This window comes from Ailuropoda melanoleuca, chromosome 6, assembly GCF_002007445.2.
Source record: "Ailuropoda melanoleuca isolate Jingjing chromosome 6, ASM200744v2, whole genome shotgun sequence".
Classification (NCBI taxonomy): domain Eukaryota; kingdom Metazoa; phylum Chordata; class Mammalia; order Carnivora; family Ursidae; genus Ailuropoda; species Ailuropoda melanoleuca.
Window position 1 is genome coordinate 99221250 of NC_048223.1, and position 25383 is coordinate 99246632.

General features: G+C 55.4%; 1 protein-coding gene across 1 annotated transcript in view; it reads right to left on the reverse strand.

The window, feature by feature from the left end:
- Positions 1 to 484: 484 nt before the first annotated feature.
- Positions 485 to 25383, reverse strand: part of RRP12 (ribosomal RNA processing 12 homolog) — a 28183-nt gene continuing 3284 nt past the window's right edge. The window contains exons 4-34 of the mRNA XM_002916986.4: positions 24048 to 24124; positions 23438 to 23543; positions 23117 to 23233; positions 21858 to 21996; positions 21622 to 21749; positions 20628 to 20726; positions 19905 to 19996; positions 17918 to 18029; positions 17593 to 17690; positions 16243 to 16357; positions 15104 to 15246; positions 14767 to 14888; positions 13834 to 13898; positions 13582 to 13744; positions 12983 to 13137; positions 12664 to 12731; positions 12017 to 12110; positions 11282 to 11440; positions 11066 to 11146; positions 10737 to 10842; positions 10404 to 10511; positions 9731 to 9888; positions 8304 to 8395; positions 7959 to 8123; positions 7668 to 7837; positions 7314 to 7448; positions 4860 to 4909; positions 3326 to 3398; positions 1754 to 1821; positions 1372 to 1454; positions 485 to 1004 (exon numbers count right to left, since the gene is read on the reverse strand). Of these exons, the coding sequence (XP_002917032.1) occupies positions 902 to 1004; positions 1372 to 1454; positions 1754 to 1821; positions 3326 to 3398; positions 4860 to 4909; positions 7314 to 7448; positions 7668 to 7837; positions 7959 to 8123; positions 8304 to 8395; positions 9731 to 9888; positions 10404 to 10511; positions 10737 to 10842; positions 11066 to 11146; positions 11282 to 11440; positions 12017 to 12110; positions 12664 to 12731; positions 12983 to 13137; positions 13582 to 13744; positions 13834 to 13898; positions 14767 to 14888; positions 15104 to 15246; positions 16243 to 16357; positions 17593 to 17690; positions 17918 to 18029; positions 19905 to 19996; positions 20628 to 20726; positions 21622 to 21749; positions 21858 to 21996; positions 23117 to 23233; positions 23438 to 23543; positions 24048 to 24124 (3444 nt within the window). The 3' untranslated portion in view covers positions 485 to 901. The remainder of the gene's footprint in view (positions 1005 to 1371; positions 1455 to 1753; positions 1822 to 3325; positions 3399 to 4859; positions 4910 to 7313; positions 7449 to 7667; positions 7838 to 7958; positions 8124 to 8303; positions 8396 to 9730; positions 9889 to 10403; positions 10512 to 10736; positions 10843 to 11065; positions 11147 to 11281; positions 11441 to 12016; positions 12111 to 12663; positions 12732 to 12982; positions 13138 to 13581; positions 13745 to 13833; positions 13899 to 14766; positions 14889 to 15103; positions 15247 to 16242; positions 16358 to 17592; positions 17691 to 17917; positions 18030 to 19904; positions 19997 to 20627; positions 20727 to 21621; positions 21750 to 21857; positions 21997 to 23116; positions 23234 to 23437; positions 23544 to 24047; positions 24125 to 25383) is intronic.

Here is a 25383-nt window from a genome sequence, read left to right on the forward strand (position 1 = left end):
CACTACTCCCTCCGCTCCAGACCAACAAAGCTTGACAGTGAGAATCATGCTGCTCTTTGCACAACCATCCACCTGGCGGGAAAAACAGGACATGACGATCAGGGAGGCAGGTGATCCAGCTCCGCTCGGTGCTCAGGGGGGCTCAGTAAACACTTCAGTGAATCAGCGAACAAGGCCGCTGGGAGAAAGTTGTGCACAGGGCAGCCTGGGGCAGCCAGTGCCGTAGCTCTAAGCCACTCTCAGCCGCGCTACAGACCAGCCCCAGAGCATTCACAAATGTCACCTTCTGACTGGGGCTGTAAAGTGAAGCCAGGGACATCTCCTGACACAGGTGGGCGTCCCTGGGCAAGTTCTAAGGCCTGACCCAGGGCTACATGTAATGCCTTAGACCAGATGCCGGGACTGGCCAAGAAGCGGTCAAGCTACTGTTGCCAATAGCTGGAAGCGGTTCTTGGCCCTGGAGGGGCAGGTGATAGACACAGTGTTTCTAGGGATAATGCATGGTGGTGCATGTTTATTCTACATCTGGTCACAGCACATCTTACACACCCAGACCACAGTCACGCTAAGTGCCACATGGCTGCAAGCGGCTGGAAGAAATGGAAACTGCTCTGGTACACATGGCCACCCTGGGCAGAAAGCACAGTGGCCTCACTGGCCTACTTGGAGGCAGGGGGGGGCCATTCCCATCTCTAGGCCCTAGGGACATCTCTGAACAAGATTCCAGTTTGGAGCTTCCAAAATCCTGGGTGCCTCTCTGAAAGCCAAGCCCTGTCCAACAAGTCATTCTGAGTCCAGGCTGTGCCAGAACCTCGAGCATCTGGAGCTGATGTCAAAGCAGCTTGGGAGCTGCAGAGGGACCTCAGGCTGGATCACAGAGCAGCTCTGGGGGCCCTGGGGTTCAGGGCCGACGATCCTTTCTGCGGAGTTTGTGTCCCACCTGGGATCCCCGCTGGGCAGCTTTCACCAGGCCTTTAAACTGTCCCTGCAGCTTCACCTTCTTCCTGTAGGGAAAGGAACAGAAAGGTCACGTCTCCCTGAAGACAGGAGGCCCCCCTCACCATAATGTTTAAAGACGGCTCCCCCAGCATTAGGAGGAAAAGGGGGACAGGGTGCTGCCTGAGAGTGGGCAGCATGTGATCTGGGTAGACCAGGCGCTCCCCTGCTTGGAAGAGCAGTTCAAGTCAACACCACATGTGCGTACCAACGATGTGAAGACGTACATTAAAAAGTGAAAATAAAAAACCGGGAAACACTTGAGCCATTAAGTTGTGAGTTTACTGAGAAGGAGACCCTCCCCTGTTTGGAGTTCTGAGCTCCCCATCCCCATGCTTACCATGCCAGCCCGACCCTGCACGGCCCAGCACGTACCTGCGGTTGAGCTTGGTTCTGTTGAGAGGGATGTAGGCATAGGGGTCGAGCCGACCTTTCTTCTTCACGTCACCCTTTGCTTTCTGCTCAGCCGGAGAAACAGAATCAGCTAGGAGTACAGGGCTGCCCTTCCTCCCTGCTCCTGACTTAACAGGGCCCATGTCCTCCCCTTCATTCTGCGCCTTGGTGGCAGGTACCAAAGGGCTCCTGTACCCCTGGAATGCCACCCAACAAAGGCATGGACTTTAGATGCTAACAAGTCCCCGGTGGGCCCCTCGGTGTGGCCTGAGTCTGGCTCCACAAGGGTGCCTCTCCAGAAGGGTGATGGGCACAGCTGCCCTCGTCCTTTCCCAGGGGTTCTGTCCCTACCCATGCCTCTTACCTTGGCTTTGTATTCAGCCCCAGGCGTGGCCTTCTTGGCCACAGGACGATGGATGCCAGAGCCTCCAGCTAGAGGGGGAACACAGAGGCCACGGATCAGGCAAAGGCAGGGCAGCTTCCTCCCAGGAGAAGGCAGTGGGTACCTTCTCTTTGCAGAGCTGCCGGGGAGCAGACAAATTAAGGCCAGCAACCGGTTCTGTCCCCCAGCAAGCAAGGACAAAGACCTTCCTCGAGAAGGGACTGTCCAGTGGCTGACGGTTTAGACCAGTGGTCTCCTCAGGCGGCCCTGAAGGTGCAGAGACCGATCAGCAACCTCTGAGAACATACACCTTCTCCACTAATATGAACCACCCCCCAGGGTCCACAGCTCAATGTGCCCTGTTTGTTCTAGGAGAAAGAACACAGGCTTTGAGGTTACACAGACCCAGATTCAACTCCCTGCTGAACCATGATCGGCTGTAACCTCAGCAAGTCTCTGAATTCTGGCGCTTGTAACCTCGTCTGTAAAATGAGGTACTTGGGGCTTTAGCGCATTCGGGCTTCACACCAACACAGACAGAAACGCAGCTCTCGTCCCACCGTACAGACTAGAGAACTGTGGGCACAGAAACCCAGGTGCTTCTGAGGTCCCTTATCATTTCCAGTCTGGATTTTCACTCATGGATGGAGTCCTACAACGACGACTCGGGAGGACTCTCTGAGAAGATCCGCAGGAACCCCACTTCTTTCACAGGTGAGAAACTAGAAGCTCAGAGAGGCAGCAGGACTGGGCCAAGTTAGCTTCATGGCTAAGAGCAAGCAGTCCTGACCCCGGGACGCCTCCACACCGTCCGGCTCCGCACCGCACCACCTCAGAGCAGAGGTGAACTGCGCGCTGGCCTGTGAGGCCACAGAGGGAGAAGCCATGAGGCTCTCTGGCTGGGTTAGGATGCTGTAAGGCTCCAAGCACACACCTGCTCCTGGGACTGGGGACTCTCTACAGAACCCCCTGTCCCTCCAGATGCACAGCAGGGGCTCTGCTGTGGGGACTCGAAGCCAGGGGCTGCCCTCGGGGGAAGGAGGCAGAGGTGAGTCAGAGACCTCCCCTGGCCGTGGGCAGCCACGTTGGAGCTCTAGCAGCTGCTCTGGGGAAAGGATCAACTTAGGGGACCAGAGACAAATGTGTAGGGGAACCCCCTGGGCGGGCCCAATCCAGACCCTCCCAGCTGCCACCCTCCAATCAGGCTAAGGTGGTCTCCCCAAACCCAGCCTGACTCAGGGCTGGACAAGAGAGGCAGACACCTCCCAGGAAAAGGGGTGTGTTGCAAGCCTCATGGAAGGCCTAGGTGGGTGGGATAGAGATGGGGCTCAGGGGCTCCCTGGAAGGACTGGAGGTTCCATGCATAGATCTCCTGACCCCCAGGCCCCGACACTCTCAGCCCCAGCCCAGTCTTGGGTGACATATCAGGCAATCTTTGTCGGTCTGACTGACTGCAATGGGGCCATGCAAACTCATGGCTCTGCCTGCAACTCCCCTGTCTAATGTGGGGGGTGGGGAACACAGCGTCCCAAGAGAGAAGTGTGGAGGCCTCACCTTGGTATCGAGGAGGCATCTCCAGCTCCTCGTCGTCAGCCTCCTTCTGATGCTTGAGCTTCTGGTGTTTCTTCTATAAAGTGGTGAGCAAAGGTCATTCACAAAGGTATACAATCATCCTCATTAATGTTCACAGTAAAAGCAAGAGCCTGTGTTAGCGGGAAAGGTTCTCTGCCAAGCACTCCACCCCCCACTTACAGATGAGAACACCAAGGCTCAGAGAGGGTAAGGAACTGTCCAAGATCACACAGCTAGACAGCACAGAAGCAAGGTCCCAGCCAAGGCCCTGACTGCGTACTCATCTGGCTGCTTCACACAGAACTCCTGTTCCAGGGTTCCCAGTGCCTATCCAGGCATCTTAACCTAAGCTCATGCTTCAGTTCAGAGAGGGCCTCCTGCATCAGGGGTCTCTCAGACCCTCAGCTACCCTATGACCCCGTAACTCTCTGATCTTTTATGTCTGATTTTCACCCAGATCTCCAAATGGAATTCTGCATGGGTGCAATACTCTGATAACAAGGTCACTCCTTGGGCCCTGGAGGGAAGATGAACATTTGGCCAGAGATAGGGCATTTGTGAATATGATAGTAACGAAAGCAGTAATTCGGGGAAAAGATCACCAGATACTATACTCAAGCGCTTGACATGTCCAATCTCATCAAGCCAGCCCAATAATTCTACAAGATTTACAGGTGAGGAACGGAGTTTGAAAGGTCAGGCTGAAATTGGAATGGGACCCCAGGACCTGCATCTTCACTACTAATACAGTATTCCCTGCTTAGGCAGCTGTCCCCCAAAAGGGACACCCAAGAAGGCTGGATGGGCTGGCTATAGTCTGAGAGAACAGAGGAAAGACACCGTTCCAAAACGCCCCAGAAGTGCTGTTCACTGGGCTTGGGAGGGACAGGAGGGGTTGGGCCCACATCACCCTTGCTGGTGCAGGTGGGGCAGGTGAGAGGCTGTACTCCATCCTGGGAGGTACCAATCGGGTTAAATTCTTGGGCTCAGGAGACTGGAAGGCCAGGGTTCAAATCCCTGTTCTGCACCTAACAACCCCTGTGACCTTGGGCAGGCTACTTACATTCTGTAAGCCGCCTCTGGAGATGGGGATGATAAGAGTCCCCATCACCCATGAGGATTAGGTGAGGTGACGTGTGGGGCCCTTTGCACTTCTCAGTGGTGGCTGCCCCTGGCCCATGCAGGAACCTGCCCCTTGGAACACACAGGCCAGCTGCTGCCTTGCAGCTCGCATAGCATGTGCTCTTGGTGGAGAGAAGAAGGGCTTTGCCTTTCCTCCTTCAGCTGGAAAGCTCAGCTAACACGGAAGCATCGGGCGCTTCAGAGCCCCTCCCATGCCCCCCAGAGCAGTCACCCGTTACAGCCTCCGGACTGCCCCCTACGCATCCCTGCAAGGCTCTCCTGGGCATTCGGGAAGCAGGGAGGGTGGGTCTGTGTGCGGCCGGTGGGAGCGGGGGAATTAGGGCAAGATGGCTGAGAAGCTAAGGGCACAGCCCCCGGCAGAGGAAGTACTCACACTCCTGACACCCATGTCTTCCATCACGTCAGCCATCTCTTCATCTTCCCCTGGAACCAAAAGGAAGAGAGGCCTGTGAGCATGCAGGGAGCACCCCCGTCTGCCCAAGGCCCGCACACACACTTCATCCTGCCTCTTCCTGGCTCATCAGGCTGACAGAGCTGGCAACTCCGGCCCCAGAAAACCTGTGTCCTTCTGGGGGAGACAGACCCCTGAACACCAAATGCCCCTTTATCTCTACCATCCCAGGCCCCAGGGATGAAGGCCCCTCAAGGAAGTGGTGATCCCACTTCCAAGATAGACACAGCTTATTCTGAGACCTTAAGAAAACCCTGGGTTTCCTGGGGAGTCAGGCACATGCCAGCCTCACAGATGTTCCGCTTTGTCAGGAAGACAGCCTTGTTTTCCTACTTGAGAATTTTTTTTTTTGCCCTCTATGAGCTGAGCGCTGTGAGGGAATGAGCCAAAGAAGTATGGACCAAGAAAATACACAGGCAACCAAAATAAAAACAGACAAAACTATCACAAAATTGTAGAACTTGTGTGTGACACAGACACAACAGACTGAAAAAGCACTCTAGTGAATGGATGAGAGAATGTACTTTCAAATCACACAAGAGATAAAGGGTTAATATGCAGACTACGTGAGGGCCTTCCACAACTCAAACACCTCAATCAAAATAAGCCACGGGTTTGCGCAGACAAAGGGAATTCTGCCACACGCTACAGCACAGGTGAACCTTGCAGACACCATGCTGAGTGAAATACATGGGTCACGGACAGACAGACAGCGCATCATTCCACTTACATGAGGCACCTAGATTCGTACTCAGATTCAAACGATTAGAGACAGAGTCTGGAATGGTAACTGTCGGGGCGGGGGGTCCAGGAGCAGCTGCTGTTGAACGGGCACTGAGTGCCAGTTTTGTGGATGAAAAGGGTTGTGGAGATTGGTTGTAAGACAATGTGAACGTACTGAACACCAGTCCGTTGTATGCTCAAAAATGGTTCACGTGGGAAGTTTTATATTACATGTACTTTCCCACCATTTTTTTTTTTTTTTTAAAGATTTTATTTGTTTATTTGACAGAGAGAGAGACAGCTAGCGAGAGAGGGAACACAAGCAGGGGGAGTGGGAGAGAGAAGCAGGCTCATAGCAGAGGAGCCTGAATGTGGGGCTCGAACCCATAACGCCGGGATCACGCCCTGAGCCGAAGGCAGACGCTTAACTGCTGTGCCACCCAGGCGCCCCTCCCACCATTTTTTTAAAAAAGCTATCAGCTTAAAAGTATGAAACTGACCGGCTTGGGCAGGAGACACATTCAAGTGAAGTCAATCAACAAGCAAATAACGCCACAAGACAACCTGGGACGATGTGCCCCATGCTGGGCTGGTACCCAGGCTTGCCAGGTGCGCTGGGGGATGAGGCCAGAGGCTGAGGGCCATGCACAGGCCACAGAAAAGCACTCAGGCTGGATCTTAAAGAAGCGGGAGGCCGGAGGAGAAGGGAGCAAGGAGACTGGAACATAGCGGTGAGAGGGGACAGTGGCGGGACTGGATGGGGAACAAGTGTGGTCACCCTTCCACCAAACACAGACACAGCTGTTCTGGTACCCACTTCGTCTACAACCATCTGAAGTAGGTACTGGTATGATGCCCATTTTGGAGTGAGGAAATTAAGGCACAGACAGATTAGTAACTGTCCCCAGTCACACAATAGGTAAGTTGGGTGCAGGGGGCACTGTGAGAACACTGGTTAGGAGGCTGCAGTGAGTCAAGGGCTCAGGGATCATGGCAGTGGGAACAAAAAAAAAACAGAGGAAGGCACATAAATGTTAGAAGACATGCTTTCTGATCCAACGGATGACACAGGGGAGGGGGAGCAGGAAAGACTCCGCAGGACTGAGACTTCCCACCAGAATGGCTCCCAGACAACGGGAGACCACGCAGTTGGGTACAGGGCAGGGTCTCTGAGCCTGGGACTTTCTACCTCTGAGTGAGCTTCCAGGCTTCAGCCAAGTTTACATTAACAAAATGTAAACAAAAAACAAAAACCCCCCAAAAACAAAAAAGCCACCTCCCCCCCCCAAAAAAAGGAAGAAGAGAAAAGAAAAAAACGGGAGAAGGGGGAGAAGAAAAGCAGCAGAACAGAATAGAGGCCGACAAAGTGCATCACGCGTGCTTAAGAGGAAGTTGGGCGTTTTGCAAGTTCTGTTTGAATTATATATGTATTGTATAAATGGCTAGCTTGCAGTAGAAAGGTTTCTTAATGTGGTCAAAAAAGTTTGAGAACTCAAAAAGTTTGAGGAAGTTGCCTTAGCTCCAAGCTCCTTCTATCTGTTGTTACCCACGCTCCCCAGCAAGCGGGCACTGAACAAGGAGTGAATGAACGAACAAGCGAGTGCAGCCCTGCCCGGGCCAGAGCTGTGTCCGTAGAACGGACGATGGTCCCACCTTTCGTGCCTTCCTCTTCCTCCGTCTTCGCTGTGGCAGCATCGTCCTCCTCCTCCTCCCGGATGATGAGGCGGCCATCGGCGCTCACCTTGAAGCCGTGGTCCTTCCTGCCCCGGCCGGGCCCGGGCTGTGTGGCTGGCGTGGCAGAGTCGGGCAGTGAGGAGGTGCCAGGTCAGCCCTAACCCACCCACGGCCTCATCCTAACCAACAAGACGGGCGCCAGCAGCTCAATGATGTGTGCGTGTGGTGGCGAGGGGTGCCCACTGGCCTCTGTGGACGTCACCCCTGACCCCCGAACTTGGCACCAAGGCAAGCCTGTTTTCCGGGCTCACGTGCAGCCTGCTTCTTGCTTACCTAGGACCCGCTGGGCCACCTTAGGGTCCAGGAAGTTGAGGGGCTCATCCCCGCCCCCCTCCTTCAGCCACGCCTGGCCCCTCTGTCGGGCCAGCCTCCGGCGCTCCTTGGCCTGGCTCCTTTCCTCCTCCTCCTCGTCCTCCTCCGAGTCGGCCAAAATCTCCTCGATGCTAAGGACAGAGAAGCGGCACGTCAGGGTGTTCCCAGGAGAGGCGCGGGCAGCTGCGCATGACCTGGGCGGGTCGCAGGCTGAGGGAGACCAGGTCCCCAGGACGCCACTACGGGTCTTACCTGTCGCCTTTGCCCTGGGCAGGCTCCTCGTCCTCCTCCTGCTGCTCCTCGTCCATGGCAGCCTGGCTCAGAGCACGGTGCCTCCTGGCGCGGGCCTCGGCTTTCCGAATGTTTACCAGGACTCTGTGGTACTCCTCAGGCAGCAGCCCCTTCACCAGCTCAAACCTGCGGGGCGACGAGGGGCTGGTGGGGCGCGCGGGCCAGAGAGCGCTCTCCGCAAGTAGGAGGGTTCGGCCAGAGCCCTTCCAGCCACAGGGGGCCCCGCCCCCCCAGCCCACACCCTCTCTGCAGACTCCATGCGGGGACTGGAAGCCCCTCAACTCCCCCTCGGTCCGGTGCACAGACCCGAACTTGCGGATGAACTTGGTGAACAGGTTCCGAAGCTTCATGCGGAAGTGCCGCCGCATGTCGTCTGAAAGCTTCCCGATAGCTTCCATCTGCAGGGCAGAGCAGCGAGGGTTCAGGGGCGCCCTCCACCCCGTCTGCCCTCTCATAGCAATGCAGACCAGGCACACAGCGAAGGGGTGAGGGTCAGCAGAAACCCTGTTCCTGGCCCACCCCTTGGTCCAACTGTGTTTCCGAGACGTGGGCAGACCTCCACCATCCCCCTAAAGCCTCCTTTGTGACAATACGACCACCCTTCCGAGATTACAGCTTTAGTCTCGACAGCGTCTGGCATCTCACCTGCGTTACCTCACTGAATCCTCAGAACCACCCCATGAGGCAGATCAATCATGACCCTCGTTTACAGATGAGGAAACTGAGGCACAGAGAGTTAAGTGGCTGTTCCACGGCCAGGGGCAGCAGTCAGCCCAGGTCTCTCTGATGCCATGGCCCACACTGTGCCCCAACACTGCCAGGCTCCTCTGGGTTCCACACATCCCTTCCACCACCCCACATTCATCTTGGGCTGGACTATTCGCACACCTTCATTGGGTTTGGCTGGGACCCATGATCGGGTGGCGGATCTCACTCTCTGCAGTGTCTCCAGACAGGGCCCCAACGATCCTTTGAAAGGCTTTTATAAATTCTCGGCACATGACAGACTACTGCTCTAGCCCTTCTCATCTCTGGTCCCCAGTGAGGAAGCAGGCTACCTTGACACCCACCTGCCCTTCCTTGCCTTGATCCAAGGCCAGATATGAAGACGAGAGGCAAGAGGGACCTGGAAGTCTGATGGGACCCTGCCCAGATGGAAGGGCAACACTGAGGCAGTGGAGGTAGTAGCCGGACAGACCCAGCCGGTGGCACACCCTCGGTCCAGCTGAGGGGCCAGGACCCAACCCTGGAGGCTCTGCGGGCCCTTCTGCAGCCAGCGGGGCTGTCCAGAGGAGCTTCCTCGAACCCAGAAGGTCAAAATGCAAGCGGGGGTTAAAAAAGGGCCCACCAGGGGAGAGCCTGAGAGTCAGTTCTGAGCTTTACATTCTGGTCCCAAGGCCACTCTCTCTAGCACTATGACCTGGGAAACTCTCTGGTCTCTGTTTCTCCATCTGTAAAACAAGGTGGCCCTGCCTACTGGCGTTTGGCCTGCAGGGCCCTTGCTTCCGTGGAGGGGGAGGCTCACAAGAGGCGGCCTGGCACCATGCCCCTTCCTCACTCCCACCGGGTATGCGTTACCCGACCGGTCCCTTCCAGGGCTCCTGCGGGACCTGTTCCACGAGACAGTGAGCAGCTAAACACGTCTGGAACTTGCTGGCCTCAAGGCTCACTGCGTCCATGCCGGCAGGCTAGAGGCCAGGCTGCCGCCCACCGAGGGGAAGGGGGGCACTTACCACCAGCGGCGCGTGCTTGGCCAGGTGCGCCACATCCATGACGACCACTGCCACCTTGATGAAGCCCAGTGCTGACTTGACCACGTCGCGGGTGCGGGAAGCCAAGAGCAAGCACACGTTCTCCAGCAGCTGCTCTATTGTGCTGGTCCCCATGAGACCTGGGGGGGACCAGAGGGCCACTGTCAGAGACGGCCGGGGCCCCATCCGAACCCAAGATCCCTGTCAGGTTACATCAGCCGGGACTAACATTTGGGGCACTTCTGTGTGCCCAGCACAGTCCTAGTCACTCCCCACAGAATACAGCCAACCTGTGAGCAAGTCCTGTTTTTCTCCCCCGTGTTAGAGATAAGAAATTGAGGTTCTAAGAGGTCCATAAACTTGCCCAAGGTCTCCCATGGTTGGTAAGAGGCAGAAGCAGGACTAACATCTGGGCACAGGACCTGACCTCCTCTGATCCACTCTGACAGTGGGACACAAGGCAGCTGCAGGTGGGCAGGAAAGATGACACGGGCAGCAGATGGGACAAGAGGCAGCCAGGCTTGGTTTTGGCTCTTTCTCCTCCCTCGAGGAAGGTAGGTGGTAGCTACCCTGTTCTGATGATGACCTTGTTATGACCTTCTGGGCATTTTCCTACCCTGATGGCTCCCCAGGCCTTTGAGGAAGCACCATTCACCTTTAAACTCAAACAGGAGGTGGGTCAGGGCCAGGATGCTGCAGCTGACCATGGTCACAGCTCCCACGAGGCCAGGGTAGAGCAGGACGAGGTAACGTTGCAGTGCCTCTGGGAGGGTGAGACGAGGACAGTCACACGAGGGCAGAGCCGCTCTGCATGCTGCACCTCGGGCCGCCCAGGGAAGGGGATTCCGGCCAGAGAGGAGCAGCCTGCCCACCTCCAAAGCCAGGCAGCTCTCCCCACCTTTTCTCTTTGGCCAGTGGTTTGGAGGGGTGCCTCCCTAAGGCCGGTGAGCAGAGCGTCTACCCCAGCCCCGTGTCACCCACACCTCACCTTCTTGGTTTGGGCCAAACCGAAGGAAAGCATGGCCCATCTCCACCAGCAGGGCAAAAGCGTTCTTCCGAGCACCCACCGACACCTCCTTGGTACACAGGATCACCTGCCCAAACAACCTTTGAACACGTGCTCCGGAGCTGGCCACCGCAGGACTGGGTGGTGGCCTGAGGCACGAGGGGGCAGACAGGGGCACCCATGCTCCCAGGCAGAGAACCGAGGCACCCCTGACCCCCATGCTGCTCTCCCCTGAGCCTGACACGTCCTCAGAAGCCATACTCCAAGGAACCCTTCAAGAAACACACACAGCCCCCTCCTGCACCCCTCACCTCCGGGACGAGGGCAGTGATGAACTCCTCATGCTCAGCTGACAGCTTCTTCACGATATGTATGAGGCACTTCAAACGGGGCTGCAGGGCAGGGGGGAAGGACAGTCAGGCCTCCTCAGTGCCACCAGTGCCCTTCAAGTCTCCTGTCTCGTGGGTGCTCCCCCCGGTGCGGCCCATCCTCCTGTGGGCAGCGCGCGGCTGCCTTACAGGCCTCACCCTCTTGGCAGGCGAGGAAGTGCTCCGCAGCGAGTCCAGCAGGGTCGCCTTCAGGTCGTCCAGGTGGTTCTGCACGAAGCGGGCCCCGGGGCCCTGGGGGCTGGCGCACACCTCCTCCAGCACCCGGTAGGCCTTCTTCTGTACTCCGTGGGCCTTGCTCTGGGAGGGTGCATGGTGGGCAGGGGTGGGTGAGGAAGGGGACTCCGGGGTCCCCCATCCATCCACCCACCCCCCCCACTACCACTGTCCAACAACAGTCACAGAACAGCCAACATTAACTGTGACGAGCATCGGGGGAACTCGGGACCAGGGCCTGCCTCTGGAGCTCACGAGATCTGAGAGGGCCGGCAGAGCATGGGTGGGGAGGCTAATGTTGTGCTGGGCAGGGGATGCTGCAGGGAGAGAAGCCACCCCAGCGTCCACTCCATTCCACTCACTGGCCTCAAGTAACGTTCATCCAGCAGTGCGAACTCCAGTGCCTGGCACGCACCAGGGCCCGTGTGCCCGCTCCCCTTTCTAGCTGGACCACTCCCCTCTCCCCTTCTTTGCCTAACTCCTTGCCATCGCAAAGGAGCTCTGTTACTCCCCCTAGGACAACTCTCCTGAGGTTAGGTGGCTCCAACCTGGACTTCTGTGTCCACCCAAATAGTCCAGACATGAAGACCGGTCCCGCCCTTCCAAGGAGTCCCCTTTCCCCAGGTGTGGTCACGTGGGACTCCAGCCTGCACAGCTCACCTCTAGGTAGGGCCGGATGGTGAAGTACAGCCTGCTGATGGCAGCTTCATCCGCGTGAGGCGCCAAGGCCACAACCAGGTCCAACACAGAGAGTCTGCTCAGGGCGGGAGACCAAGGACGGGCTTAGAGGGGCTAGAGAAGGGCATAGACTCAGTGCCTTCTATCTACCGGGCACAGAGTGGGAGAAGTCGGGGTGAGGAGGGCCAGGGGCCCTGAAGGAGCCTGTGAACAAGAATCACAGCTTGCACCCAGTGCAGCCATAAGGAACCAGGTGTGGTTCCAGGGCTTTCTGAGCGTTCAAGCCCTCGGTCCTCACTATAACCCTACTGCAGGTCTATACTCGTGCCCATTTTCACAGATGAGGACAAAGACGGCACGGAGCACGTAAGTAACTTGTCCAAGGTCAAGTATCTTGTAACTAGTGGCGCTGGGATTTGAACCTGGGCAGTGCATCGCCAGGGTCCACCTCCTTCCTAGCAGGCTCTAATGCCTCTCCAGGAAGAAGGAGCCAGTCAGGCTTCACCACAGAGCTGGGACATTCAATATCTCAAGACTTTCCTAAATAATGCCAGAGAGAAGCCACAGGGTTTCTGCTCAACACAACCTCCGGCTCCCTGGGCCGCCCCAGCTCAAGCGGGGCATTTTACCTGGTGAAGTCAGAGCTAGTGGAGTCCAGAACCTTCTCACTGGCTTTTTCCAGGAAGCTGTTCACCAACTGGTAGCCCCAAGGGGATGAAAAGGAGGGAGTTGGTGAAGAAAGAAACACGGAGCAGGAGCGGATCACAGAACTACACCCCTCCCCACACACACCTCCTTTAGAAGCCTCGCGACCCAGGTGCTGCTGGTATCTGGCGCCCTGTCCCCCAGGTGGCAGAGCCCAAGTGAGCCCTGGAGAGTGGGGCCTTTCCAACACACATATCCCGACACTCCCCCGACAGCATTCCTCCCTCCCCTCCACTGGCTCACCTGAGGGTCTGTAATGGTCAGGTAAGTTTTGACAGTTTCCAGCACTGCCCGGCGAGGGGCTGGAGTGTCTCCGGCTGCAACAGGCTGACCATAGAGGTTGAAGAGGATTGGCAGGAAGTTCTTGGCAAAACGGCTCACCTCCACACGGTCAGCCTCTGGCAGAAGGACCAAAGTTTGCATAAAAGGGGTAGGAGTCAACCCCACCTCAAAGGCTGTTAGCGCTGAAGCCCAGAGGCATCCTTTTGGAGGACTCATGACAGGACCTGGAGCCCATGGATTTGGGGCTTCTCTGGGATAAGAGGTGCCCCCATGCTCTATGCTCCTCCATGGCTCTGTCCTGTGGGTCAGCCAAGAGCCAGCCACATGATACAGCTCTTAACACGGACTGGGCAACACCCAGCTGCTGTCAGCACAGTGGGAGTAAAAAGAGAAAAGGGGCAGCTTTCAGTGTCCTACTAACTCCTTAGGGTCCCCAGCAGAAGCCCCAGGTCCTTGCAAAGCAATAGCTATGGCTCAGGCAGCGTGGCACGGCAGGCCAGGAGACCTGGGCCATCGCAACCATCCCCCTCCTCGCCTCCAGCCCCAGAGCCCACACATACCCGCCTCGCAGCCCTTGGTGATGAGGGTGCGCAGGGCCTGGCACACGGTGACCCTCAGGTCCGGGCGCTCACTGATGGCTGTGCCCAGTGTCCGCGCCAGCCCTTTGAAGGAGGCGGCCACGTCCGTGGGCCTCGTGCAGAACCCAGGCAGGAGGGTCCAGATCTGGGGAGGGGGGATGGTCAAGAAGAGTGATGCCCAGCAATTCAGGCCCCTGGGCCATCCAACCCACATCCCCCCAGCTGATCCCCTACCTGCCACTGGAGCGTATCGTAGATCTTGGACTCCACCGTCCTGCCCGCCTGCGCCAGATCCATTGCTGCATGTGACACAAGGACACGGTGGGACCCCGGGCACCCTTCAGGCCAGTGGGCCTCATTTTTACCAAACCCAAAGCCCAATAATGAGGACAGGAATGTGGGTGATTTCTCCCTCCCCACAAATTGAAACATAGTACTTGTTCATTCTAAAAAAATGTAAAAGATCTACATAAAACACGCAGTGGATGTCTCCTCGTAATCTTACTCCCCTAGGGACAGCCACGACCTCTTTTGACTCCTTTACATTTCTTTAAACACACACACATTTTTAAAAATATAAACAGGACTGTACTATACACATACCATTCCGAAACCTGGTTTTACCCGACAATAAGGTGGCTAAGCGGTAGGTTGTGCGCGCGTGCCTACTGCATTCAGCGCTTGCACGACGATTAGCGCTCTGAGTCCAGAGGAAGAGCGCGCCCAGAGAAGTGCATCGACCCCCCGCCAAAGTCACCCAACTGTGGTGTGGCTCTGCTGAGATCTGACTCTAATCCGTCCAATTCGCCATCTCCTAAATATGCCCGTTCCCACGTAAGGCTTCCCTCTCTCAACGGTGGGGCTTTATCGTAACTAAATTCAGCAGAACTCTACCGAGGAACACGTAGGTTGTGTCAGATTTTTACTAGGAAGGGCTCTGCATACATATAAGTTGTTGCGTACTTGTCTAATTATCTCCTCAGTAAGAGAGGAGGCCATTGCTGGCCTGACTGGCGGTGCCTCTAAGCAAAGTGAGGGACAGCCTCCCTGAGGAAGGCCCTCAAGTACTGGCTGGCCACCTGCCTGCAGAGGAACTCTGCCCAATGTCCTAGGAGCCCTTCCTGACCCCTTCTAGCCAAGGCTCCAGGACTAAGGCGGGGCCCATACCTTTGCTCTTCAGGGTGGTAGCCAGGGGTAAGAAATAGGTGGTGAAGAAACCAAGTCGCGTTTCCCGGACGTGGTCCCGGATGACAGGCAGCAGCCAGCTCCGTGGGAAATCCAGATTCTCCCTGGGAGGAGGCAGGGAGGGCCCGGTGAGGGCAGCATACCCAGCAGCACAAGGCCCGCCAAGCCGAGGAGCAGTTCCGGCCCTGCTGTGGCCTCTCCCGCTGACCCCCAGGCAACACACAGAGACTTCACTGCAAAGGGCGAACACCTTGCTAAAGGAGAACAAGCCGCTGGCTCCCCCGGGGCTCATAAGAAAGCCAGCCCGAGTCGCACTTACTCAGAGCCATCAATTTCCAAAGGCACAGCCTCTAAAACCACCTCAGGGCCCATGCTGGCCACCGCGGCCCCCACTGCCTGATCCAGCGCTGCTGTGTGAGGGAAATGGGGGGAGAGGCGCAGGTCACACAGGGACTGGAGGCACTGGAGCAAAGAGACACGAGATGGTCCATCAGGGTGTGCTCACAGAGCAGGCGCCCACAGCTGAATCTGGGCCAAAGTCTCCAAGAGGGTCAGTTCAAGAGCACAGGCCCACGTTAAGCTCTAGGCCAGAGATCACAAACCAATAGCCAAATTTAACCCACTGAGAAGTCTCACCCCTCCCCAATACCCTGAGAACTAAAAAAATTCTGTATTTATTAGTAATGGAAAAATCAGATTTCGTATACAAACATACATTTCCAGTTTGTCTTGAAAAATGGGAAACTCTGGCAAAGGGAAAAGACACACCCACATGTGACAATTATCCAATCAGTAGACGCTGAGGAGTGGAAGCCCCCCAAGACAGAGCTGTGCCCTCTGGCCCACCACAGCCCCCCAAACCGCCCCCAGGGCCTCATTTGCAGGAAGCCAAGTTCATCAATCTAACCTATTGGGGGCCAGGCTTCTTGAGGAAGCCGTTGCTGTCCCAGGGTGGCTCCTTTCTTCCCACCAACAACGGTGGGAGTCAGTGAAGGCCCCATGAGGCCGGGAGCTGCTGATGAGGGGTCTGGAGCCTCCCTCCCCAGCTGATCCTTAAATGGTTGACTCTGGGCTGCAGTAATCCCCCTGGGACCTAAGGCTGCTTACAACACTATAATCCCTTGTTACAAGAAATTCAGAGAATTAAAAACAAAAGATAGGGGTAGAGGTGAGGGAGAGTCACAGTGGTTTCCTATTCAAAGCCATCCACTCCAGCCAGGACTAGTGAGCAGTTACTGGCCGAGGCGCCAGCGGAGGTCCCACCCCTCTTTTTGTTTCTCCCATGTTGGCTCAGACACCTTCCCGGAGACACAGTGCTGGACACCTGCTGTGGGTGCCATTGGGGGTGTAACCTGGGGTAAAGTGCAGAAGTAACAGACATGTGACCACTCCAGGAGCCCACAGTCCAACAGCCCAATAGCCACCTCCTGCCCTGGCCCCAGCAGCTCTGCAGCTCACCTTCTTCATCACAGGATGGGCCTGCTTCCCACATGCCTGGAAGAAGACACACAGCAGCTGCAACACGCAGCTCCACGCCGCGTGGAATTTGTACGTCAGGCCTTCCTCCACTGCCCTGCCACGGGAACAGACAGTCAGGGCCAAGCTCATGCTCACCTGGGCCGCAGTCAGGAAGTCAATGGCTGCCACCATGGGCTACAGACCACCAGCTGGCCAGTAAGCATGGAGCCCCAGGAAAGGCCAAGGGGGAGAACTAGCATTTTTGATGCAGCCCCTGTGCTGAGTTTCATTTATGTAATCCTACTGCTTAAAGAAAACTCTGAGATACAGTGTTTCTTCCATCTTCAGATTGGGACACTGAGACCCAGAGAGATGAAATAACCTGCCAGGGTCACTGTGCTAGTGGCCATACTGGGCCTCCAAAGCCCATGCTTGGTCACCGTCTCATGCTTTCCCGATCTGACCCAAGATGCGATGCCAGGGTAGAGGAGGTGGTCTGGGTCAAGTGGGGAGAGCGGCACCAGGCTGGCTCTACCTCCTAGCCTCCTGGAGATTTGAGGCAAGAATGGCCAATAGGGGTGAATGTGCGGAAATGGGTGAGCTAGAGGTGGGGGTGGCGCTGTTTCTGAGTTTTCCTGAAACTTCATCATAGATGCATCCACAGGTGACAGGCCCACTTCCTCACAAGGAGCAGAACCCAAAGCACCACACCTTGGAGCCCAGCACAGAGACCCAGAGGACACACCACAGATCCTAGCTCCTTTCCTGGGACCACTCCGGTGTCTGTGGTGCCCCAAGGCTCCTCGCTGGCTGCAGGGAGGGCGAGGATGGTCAGTGCCCACGTCTGTGAATGGCTGCTCTTGCGGGTGTGGAGGGCAGCACAGCACGTGAACAAGAGTGGGCTGTGCTGTCAGGCCACCACTTCCTAGTTGGGTGACCTCAGCTTGCCCATCTGTAAAGTGGGGGTCAGTACATATCTCCTAAAACCACAAAGACTACTAGTAGTTTTTACTCACTGAGTGTTTTACTACGTGCCGGATACAGTTCAGAGAACTTTACACACACTCCCTCATTTAATCCTCACCTCCATCAATCACCTTCAACTGATGAGGACCCTGGGGTATTTAGACATGGAGGACATGGAAGAACTTGCCCCAGATGACTGGCTGAGTCCACACTCATGAGCACCACACGAAGGCACCTGGAATGTGGCCGGTGCTCGAATCAATAGCAGCTGCTCTGGCACTGCGCATGTGCCCACAGTAAGTGACAAGTGGAACACATGTCATTACAAGGAACTTTCTAGAATGTACACTTTATTCCCTCCTAACATGGATGCTAAGTTCTTACCTGAACATCTTGGAGACATACTGGGCAGGACCGGAGGCTGAAGAGGTCACAGAGCCAATGCTGGCCATGTGGGGAGCGACACATTCCTTCAGGATCTCCTACAAAAAGAGACCACAGCTGTCTGGGCCTAAAGCAGCCTCCCAGCACCACTCAGCCCTCCTAACAAAAGTGACTGCTTTTGGACACTTCTAGGAAGCTGATCCCCACTCTGAGAACCTCCTCCCCAGATGCAGCTGGAGGTCTAGGGCGAGCTCCATGAGAGACAGGGCAGCCAGCAGAACCCTCTGTACTCTCTGCTTCCCCCCCAAAGCCGGGGCTGGGCTACCTGAAGGCTCTGAGTGGCAGCTGTCACCACCTGCGAGTGCGGGGAAAGGAGGCAGGTGGTTGCAGTTCCAAAGAAGCGAGGGAGGTGGCCCAGCCCCAGGTCCCGCTGCAGTCTGTGAAGACAAAAGACTTCCGTGGGGCTTGGGGACCCACATGGCCCAGGTCCAACGACAGTCAGTGATCTGCAGGGTTCTACAGGGCCCTTCTAGTGGGCAATTTTAAAAAGTGCTATCATTCAAGTTAATAGCCACATGTGGTAAAAAAATTCAAGTACGTCTTCAGAATACAAAATAAAGACTACACTTTCTTTATCATAACATTTTTCTCCCAGACTGACCTTCGGATGTACTTTCAGGAGGAAAATCAAGGTTAAGTTTCTCAAATACTCTTCCAGAAGGTGCTACACACGTACAAATGTAGAAAGTAATGTATGCTAACGTCTATGTAACACTTTCCATATGCCAAGCACTGATATAACATGCATTCATTCATTTACATCTTGTGACAACTGAGATTAAGTCCTATGACCTAATAATTTATTTTAAGTGGGGAACCTGAGGCACAGAAAAGTAACTTGCCCAAGGCCACGTCGCGAGTGGGAGGGCGGAGTCAGGATTCACACCCTGGTAGTCTCACACGGAGTACAGAGTACGCAGAGAGTCACACCATCCACGCCCTTCTCAATACGTGCTGGGGGTCTCTCTGTGTCAGGAGGTACCCCTGTACTTCAGTAACTCCTAACGGCTGCATGGTACCTCACTGTACCCTGACGAGTCCTCTCCTCAGACACATTTAGGTTGTGTTTGGTTTCTAGGTTTTTTCGCTGTTACCTATAGCATTACAACAAACCGTGGGACGTATACCGTGGCACAACTGTGGGAGGCTTGCTGGTAGGATTAATCCTGAGAAGTGGAGGCGGCGCCTGGGTGGCTCAGTCAGTTGAGTGCCTGACCTCGGCTCAGGTCATGATCTCAGGGTCCTGGGATGGAGTCCGGCTCCACGCTCAGCAGGGAGTCTGCTTCTCCCTCTCCCTCTCCCCCTCCCCCACTCTCTCAAATAAATAAAATCTTAAAAAAAAAAAAAAAGTCTCCTGAGAAGTGGAGAATAAGGTTATTTTGCCATTTTCTGGCACCTCCAGGTAAAAGATGGATGGTGCAGGAAAAGGAAGTGGGCCCGGCAGACCTGGGCTGGAGACCTGCGTTTGCTCCTTAGCAGCGGCATGACCAGCTACCTCACGGTGCCTCCGTTTCTGGCTCACGACAAAGGCTACGACCTTCCTCCTGGGGTGGCTATGATGAGTGAGGTGAACCATGATGGAAAACACTCAGCACGGGGCCGGAGAGAGCAGGCCGACAGGAGCCCTTCAGCAGACGGGAGGGCCGACACAGCATGGTGGGGCCCCAGAGCCCTCAGAAACCCTCATTCCAGGCACAGCGCAACTTATCAACTGATACACGTATTTTCTTCTCAGCCTTATTCTGGAAAAGTGGAATTATCAAGTGGCTACTATGAAATGGCCAAGCTCACACGTGAGTGTTCTCACAGACACAGAGCAGACACTGGGTTTGCAGTACTGTAACCCCAGAGGAGGGGACTGTTAACCCAGGTGGGGAGAGGGGTGAAGCCACAGAAAAGTGCATGAGATCATCTGAGAAGGAAACCAACCACACAGGATTCAGTCAGGGGGTGACAAGAATCAGGATGGAACTCGGGCCCCACCCCCAGGGCCCCAGTGTGGTACGCTTAGCCCACCTTGCTGCTCCTTACAGCTCACTGGTAACTGCTCTGGCAGGAAAGCACTAGCCCTGGCTGACACAGGCCACGCTATCCTGCCCAGTGCCTCAGAACCAGAGCTGGCCTACAGCACACTTGACAAGGAGATACTGCCACCCATTTCCAGCTTCCGGCTCGCGTCCCTCCCATCTGCACCGCAGAGCTGGTGGCCTGGCTACAGCCCTGGGCCTGGGGCACCCCTCTACCACACCTACCTGACCAGGTTGATGTGGGCTTTCTCCATGACCTTAAGCCAGGCCAGCAGGGGTTGTAAGTCATTCTCACTGGGAACGTAGTCATATAAGGCCTAGAGGTGGGACAGGGAATAAGCAGGGGACTGAGCAAGTGCATCGCTGAGGCCTAATGACAGTGACCCCTTCCCATCTCCAAACACCAGCATGTCCCAGTGACAGGCCTGCACATGTGGCCCTGGAACTCACAGGCCCCTTGGTCTTCCCAGGTCCTGTCTTTCCCTATTCCATGAAACCCTTCCAATTCTGCTCCTATGGGGTCAAAGTCTCTAGAAGCAATTGAGTAAAACTTGGGTCACACAACCCTTTGCATCTCACAAAAGCCACAGGCCTTTCTCTGGAAAAATGTACATGGGCACACAGACGCACATTCTACAAACAATCTGGGGGATGTTTATGCCCCCCTTCCCCAAATCCATCCAGGGATCCCTAAATTTGAGAGCCTCTGCTCAAGGTATGCGTTATACCATGAGACCATGCTGAAAGTTTATTAAGTTAACTAAGTGAAGAGTCAGAGCCCCCACCTCCTGTGGACACTGATGTGGCTCTGGTGGCTCCTAGCGGCCTGCTTCCTGTCTACTTCTGTACTAGCCTCCTCCACTGGGTCAGTCCAGTCAGCCCACTCAAGCTCACTCTGTAGGCCCCCTGCACCCCAGCACTGCCATCCCCTCCACCATCAGGCCTCACCGTGATGATCTGGGCATTGAGCTCCGCTGACAGGGTGCCCAGGCTGGGCTTGGCGTGGAAGAGGCTGTGGAAGGCCTGCATGGCACAGGCTGTCACCAACTGGAGAGGACATGTAGGTTTAGTGGGGGGCCGCAGAGCCCATGGCTGCCCTGGGCTCCTCAACCTCCGACTCCAGCCGGTGGGCTAGGGAGAGACCCAGGCCCCTGACCTCAAGCAAGCCCCCCACACCTGGACACTCAGAGGACTGTCACTTTATGAAGGCTTGGCAGCTACTGAAAAATTTTTAAATGATTTAAACAAAGATAATAGGAACATGAACCAAATGTTTTTAACAGAATGCACAATAAAAAGGAGGCTGTAAGTGGTGGGCAGGCTAGAACTATGGATGTATTTTTACAGGTTTTTATCTACGTTTGTTTATCCAAAAAAAAAAATGTCTGAAAGGATACACAGCAAATTGTTCTGAATGGGTTTTTCCTTCTAAACGATGATCATGTTATTTAAATAACAGATATTTTAAAATACGCAAGTGAACAAACACTACAAGAGGATATACAAAGATCAACAGAATTGTGCTAGCACGACAGAAATGCAGGGGGGTCACTTTATGTATTAAAGCTGCTGTTCCGATTTGTTAGTAAATAAGCAAAAAAAAAAAAAAAAGAAAGGAAGAAAGAAAAAAAGAAAAAAAAGAAAACAGACCTATGACTGTGGCTGAAACAGAGCTCGAGCACTGAGGGCAGCCCCCTTCCCCGACCTGATCCCCAAGGCCAGCTCCCAAAGGGACCACGACCCTGAAGATAGCCTGGTCTATCTGACGCCAAGGATGGCCGGCGTCCTTGGTCGTAGGCAAGAGCAGGGTTGGGGTGGGGAGACCCCAGGCCCTGCTTCTGGCCAGACCAGCACATTCCCAAGCATCAGCACCGTGGGGCCTGGGGTCTGAAGTTCAGCCCGCCACCCCAGCATGCTCCTCTAGCTCCCGGGCTGAGCTCACCACGTGGCTCAAGGTCATGACCCTGAGGAGAGTCTCGCTGCAGCTCTTCACCAGGCCTTCCGGGAAGCAGGGCAGCACGTCCTTCAGTAGCGTCAGCATGTGCAGCGCGGTGGTGGCCTCCTTGGAGCCTGGCAGACAAGAGGGAGCTGAGCCTCCAGCCCACCCTCTGCAGTGAGCCCCATCCTCCCAGGCTGGCCTCGGCCCCCACCCGCCCTGCCGGCGACCTGGCTCCCCACCTCCAGCCTTCTCAATCTCCTGGATGCAGAACTTGGCGGTGGAAACGGAAGCAGGATGATGGGCAGGCGCTTTTTCACCGAACATGAACTCACTGCCCTTGAGGACCGAGCACACGCCATGCTGGGCAGCCTTCCGGATCTGAGGGGCGAGGAGAGGGGGCCGGGCGCGGGTCAGCATGTGCCCGGCAGCACCGACGGCATGCCTCCCCCACGGCCGATGCCGTACCCAGGCCTGCCTGTGTGCACACTCCTGAGCTGGGCAGTGAGACAAAGCTCGGCTCCGAGCCCTGCTCTCCCGCTAGCTCCCCAAACGGCCTTGAGCAGGCCAATCACTTGGTCTCCGAGCTACAGCGTCCTCCTCTTTACTCCAGGGGTTGGGTCAGTCACCCGCAATACCAAGTGTCACCAAGCCAGGCACTGTTCTCGGGGCTGGCAGTCTGGCAGTGACCAGAGCAAACAATTCACACTCTTCTTGGCAGGCAGAAAACAAACACATGTACACCAGAAGGTAAAAGTACTTTGCAGACAATCCAGCAAGGGTTATTACTTTTTACACAGTAGTCAGGCAGTGTCACTCCAGTGAAGTGACACTGCAGTAGAGACCTGAAGAAAGTGCAGGAAAGGCCTTGTGAATACACAGGGAAGGAGGCAGTTCCCCCACCTGGGGATGCGTGCTGAGCACCCCAAATGACTGTGGACTGCTGCTGCTGTGTGCTATTACGTGCTCCCTGCCCTACATTTCAGGAGGAAATGGGGTGGCTGACCAGCATTCGCGGAGCACCTGCTCTAAGCCAGGAACGGTGCCAGCCTGTGAGGGACACTGAGTCGCCCCACACCCGTGCAGCGAGGTTGGTATTACTAGCCCTACTTTCCTGCTAGGAAAGCGAGGCTTGGAGAGCTTAAGTAACTTGCCCAAGGTCATAGCACGAGCAGTGAATGCAGTATCCAACTGAGGTCTGAGAGACTCCGAAGCCCCACTCTGCCCCTTCCTGCCACTGTAGCTAAACTTGGCACCGACCAATGAGGCAGCAGGGACTCAGGAGGGCCTGACCGTGAGCACCCCTTCTGCAAGACGAGGAGTTGCCTCTCACCTCTTGGACTAAACAAATAAGGCGTCAGAGGCAAGAAGTAAACCTCGGGGCAAGAGCCCAGCCCTCAGGGCAACCTCCCCTACTCCCCTTACTCAGACACACCAGCCCCAGCCCACTTACTAGAATGGCTGCCCCCCCGCCCTTATTCTGGGGTCCCAGCAGCCTCACCTTGGGCTTCGGGTGCACCGTGAAGCTCAGCAGCCCATGGTACACCTGCAGGGTCACGGGATAGCCCCAGGCCTCCAGGTCCTGCTTCCGCAGAAGGGTGGCCAGACAGGAGAGGACCTTGAAGAGAGAGTCAGAGTCTCTCAGCTTCACCTGCTTCAGCCAGGTGGGAAAAGAGCCCAGGTTCTCACCAATTCCAGAAAATCACACAGGGATCCATCTGAGGTCCATAGTGCCTATACCCCTTCCAGAGAGTAGCCGAGCTCCGGCCAAACCCGCAGGGCTCTGGAAGATGGCAGCAAGGAAACAGACCCAGACACTCACCCATCGGAGGGCAGAGGTGGAGCCACTGTTGGTCTGGGCCGACATGATGTCCATGAAGGCTTTAGACGTATCGGAAAACTTCTTAATGAGCACAGGGCTGGGCACGCTGTGGGGGTGGGGGGAGAAGAGAGACCCTCAGAACCCCGAGGGGCTTTCTGGAGCAGCTGGAGCAGGCCCAGCGCTGGTCTGAAGGAGGAAGCCAGACAGAGGGAGGCAGTGCTGGCCCAGTCACTCAGCAAGCGAGCAAGAGTCAGGACAGGAGCCCACCCTTCCTGGCACACTTCAGTGTGCTTTCCGTGGCCCCTGGGCTCTACGCCTCCTCCGTTCTCCACTACCTGTTCCCCACTACCCTGAGATGGGCGCTCACTAGCTCACCTCAGTCCTCTCCAACCTCCCCACAACCTGCAGGCCTCCAGGTACCCTCTGCCAACAGCCCAGCCCTCCTGCCCCGCTCACTGCAGTAGGGCCACCCCTTCCCAGGCCCCAGCGCTCACACTCTGTACGACATCCCAAGCCACCCTAGAAGCCTCGTGTTGAAGAATGCCATCTGAGACTTAACAGTTCCCTTCTCCCCAAGAGACTCTGGGTCCAGACCAGGGGCAGGACTCACCGCTTCAGGACAAGGTTCAGCAGGTAAGCGACAGCAGCCAGCGACTCGGGGGACTCCACTGCCTCCACTGTTGTCATCTGAGGGCCAGACCGCAGGGGGTGAATGGGAAGTGTGTCAGCTGGGCAGACGGGGTGCTGGGGCCACCATGTGCCCAGCAAGATGGTGGTGACCAAAAACACTGGCGTCAGAGGTTCAAATCCTGGCTCTGCCACAGTCTGACTTTGGGCTAGCAACTGAACCTTTCTGGGATTCAGCTTCCTCACTTATAAAACAGAGATAATAAGTTGTAGGTTTCACCAAATTCATATGTGTCAATCACCACACTGCCTGGCACATAATAAAGACCACGTATTCCTGTCTAACTTACTTCACTATTCTACACAGGGGTTGGAAGGCTTTTTTTGTAAAGGGCCAGATAATAAATATTTTAGGCTCTGCAGGCCGTATATGGTCTTGGTTGCATATTCTTTTGTGTGTGTTTGAACAATCCTTTAAAAATGTAAAAACCAGGAATGCCTGGGTGGCTCAGTCGGTTAAGCAGATGCCTTTGGCTCAGGTCATGACCCCAGGGACGTGGGATCGAGTCCCACATCGGGCTCCCTGGGCATCGGGGAGCCTGCTGCTCCCCCTACTAGCATGCTCGCACGCACACGTGCTCTCTCTCTCTCTGACAAATCAATCAATCAATCAATCAATAAAATCTTTTTTAAAAAAAATGTAAAAACCATTCTTAGCTCTCAGGCTGTACAAAAATAGGCCATGGATCAGATTATTCCCATGTGCCGTAGTCTGCCAACACCTGTGCCAGAGTAGCGGTTCTCAAACTTTTACACCCTTAGAATTTGTTGAAGATTCTCCAAAGAGGTTTGTTTACATGGTTGATACCTACTGATACTTAACACCTTAAAAACTAAAACTGATAAATTTTTAAAATAGAAGCATATGAAAGCATGATTAGCTGTTGAAATAATGTCATCAGATATGAGGGAACTTCTGGAAAACTCCATAGTACATTCATGAGAGAAGAAGAGTGAAAAAGCAAATGATGGTCTAGTATTATTATGAAAGTAATTTTGATAGCCCACGAACCCCAGAAAAGGGTCTCAGGACCACCCTTCCTCCCAACCCCCCCCCCCCCCCCCCCCNCCCCCCCCCCCCGCCACACTTTGCCAACCATTTTTCTAGAGGATCCCCTGGGCCTAACTCAGCTCCATGGATCAGGGAAAAAAAACAACAGCAATAACCAGAGTAGTGGATTTTTGTTCCGTAAGGATAGCGCAGCAAATGCCACCAGCTTTACCAAGTCGCCACCTGAGAATGAATGAAGCACTCTTTT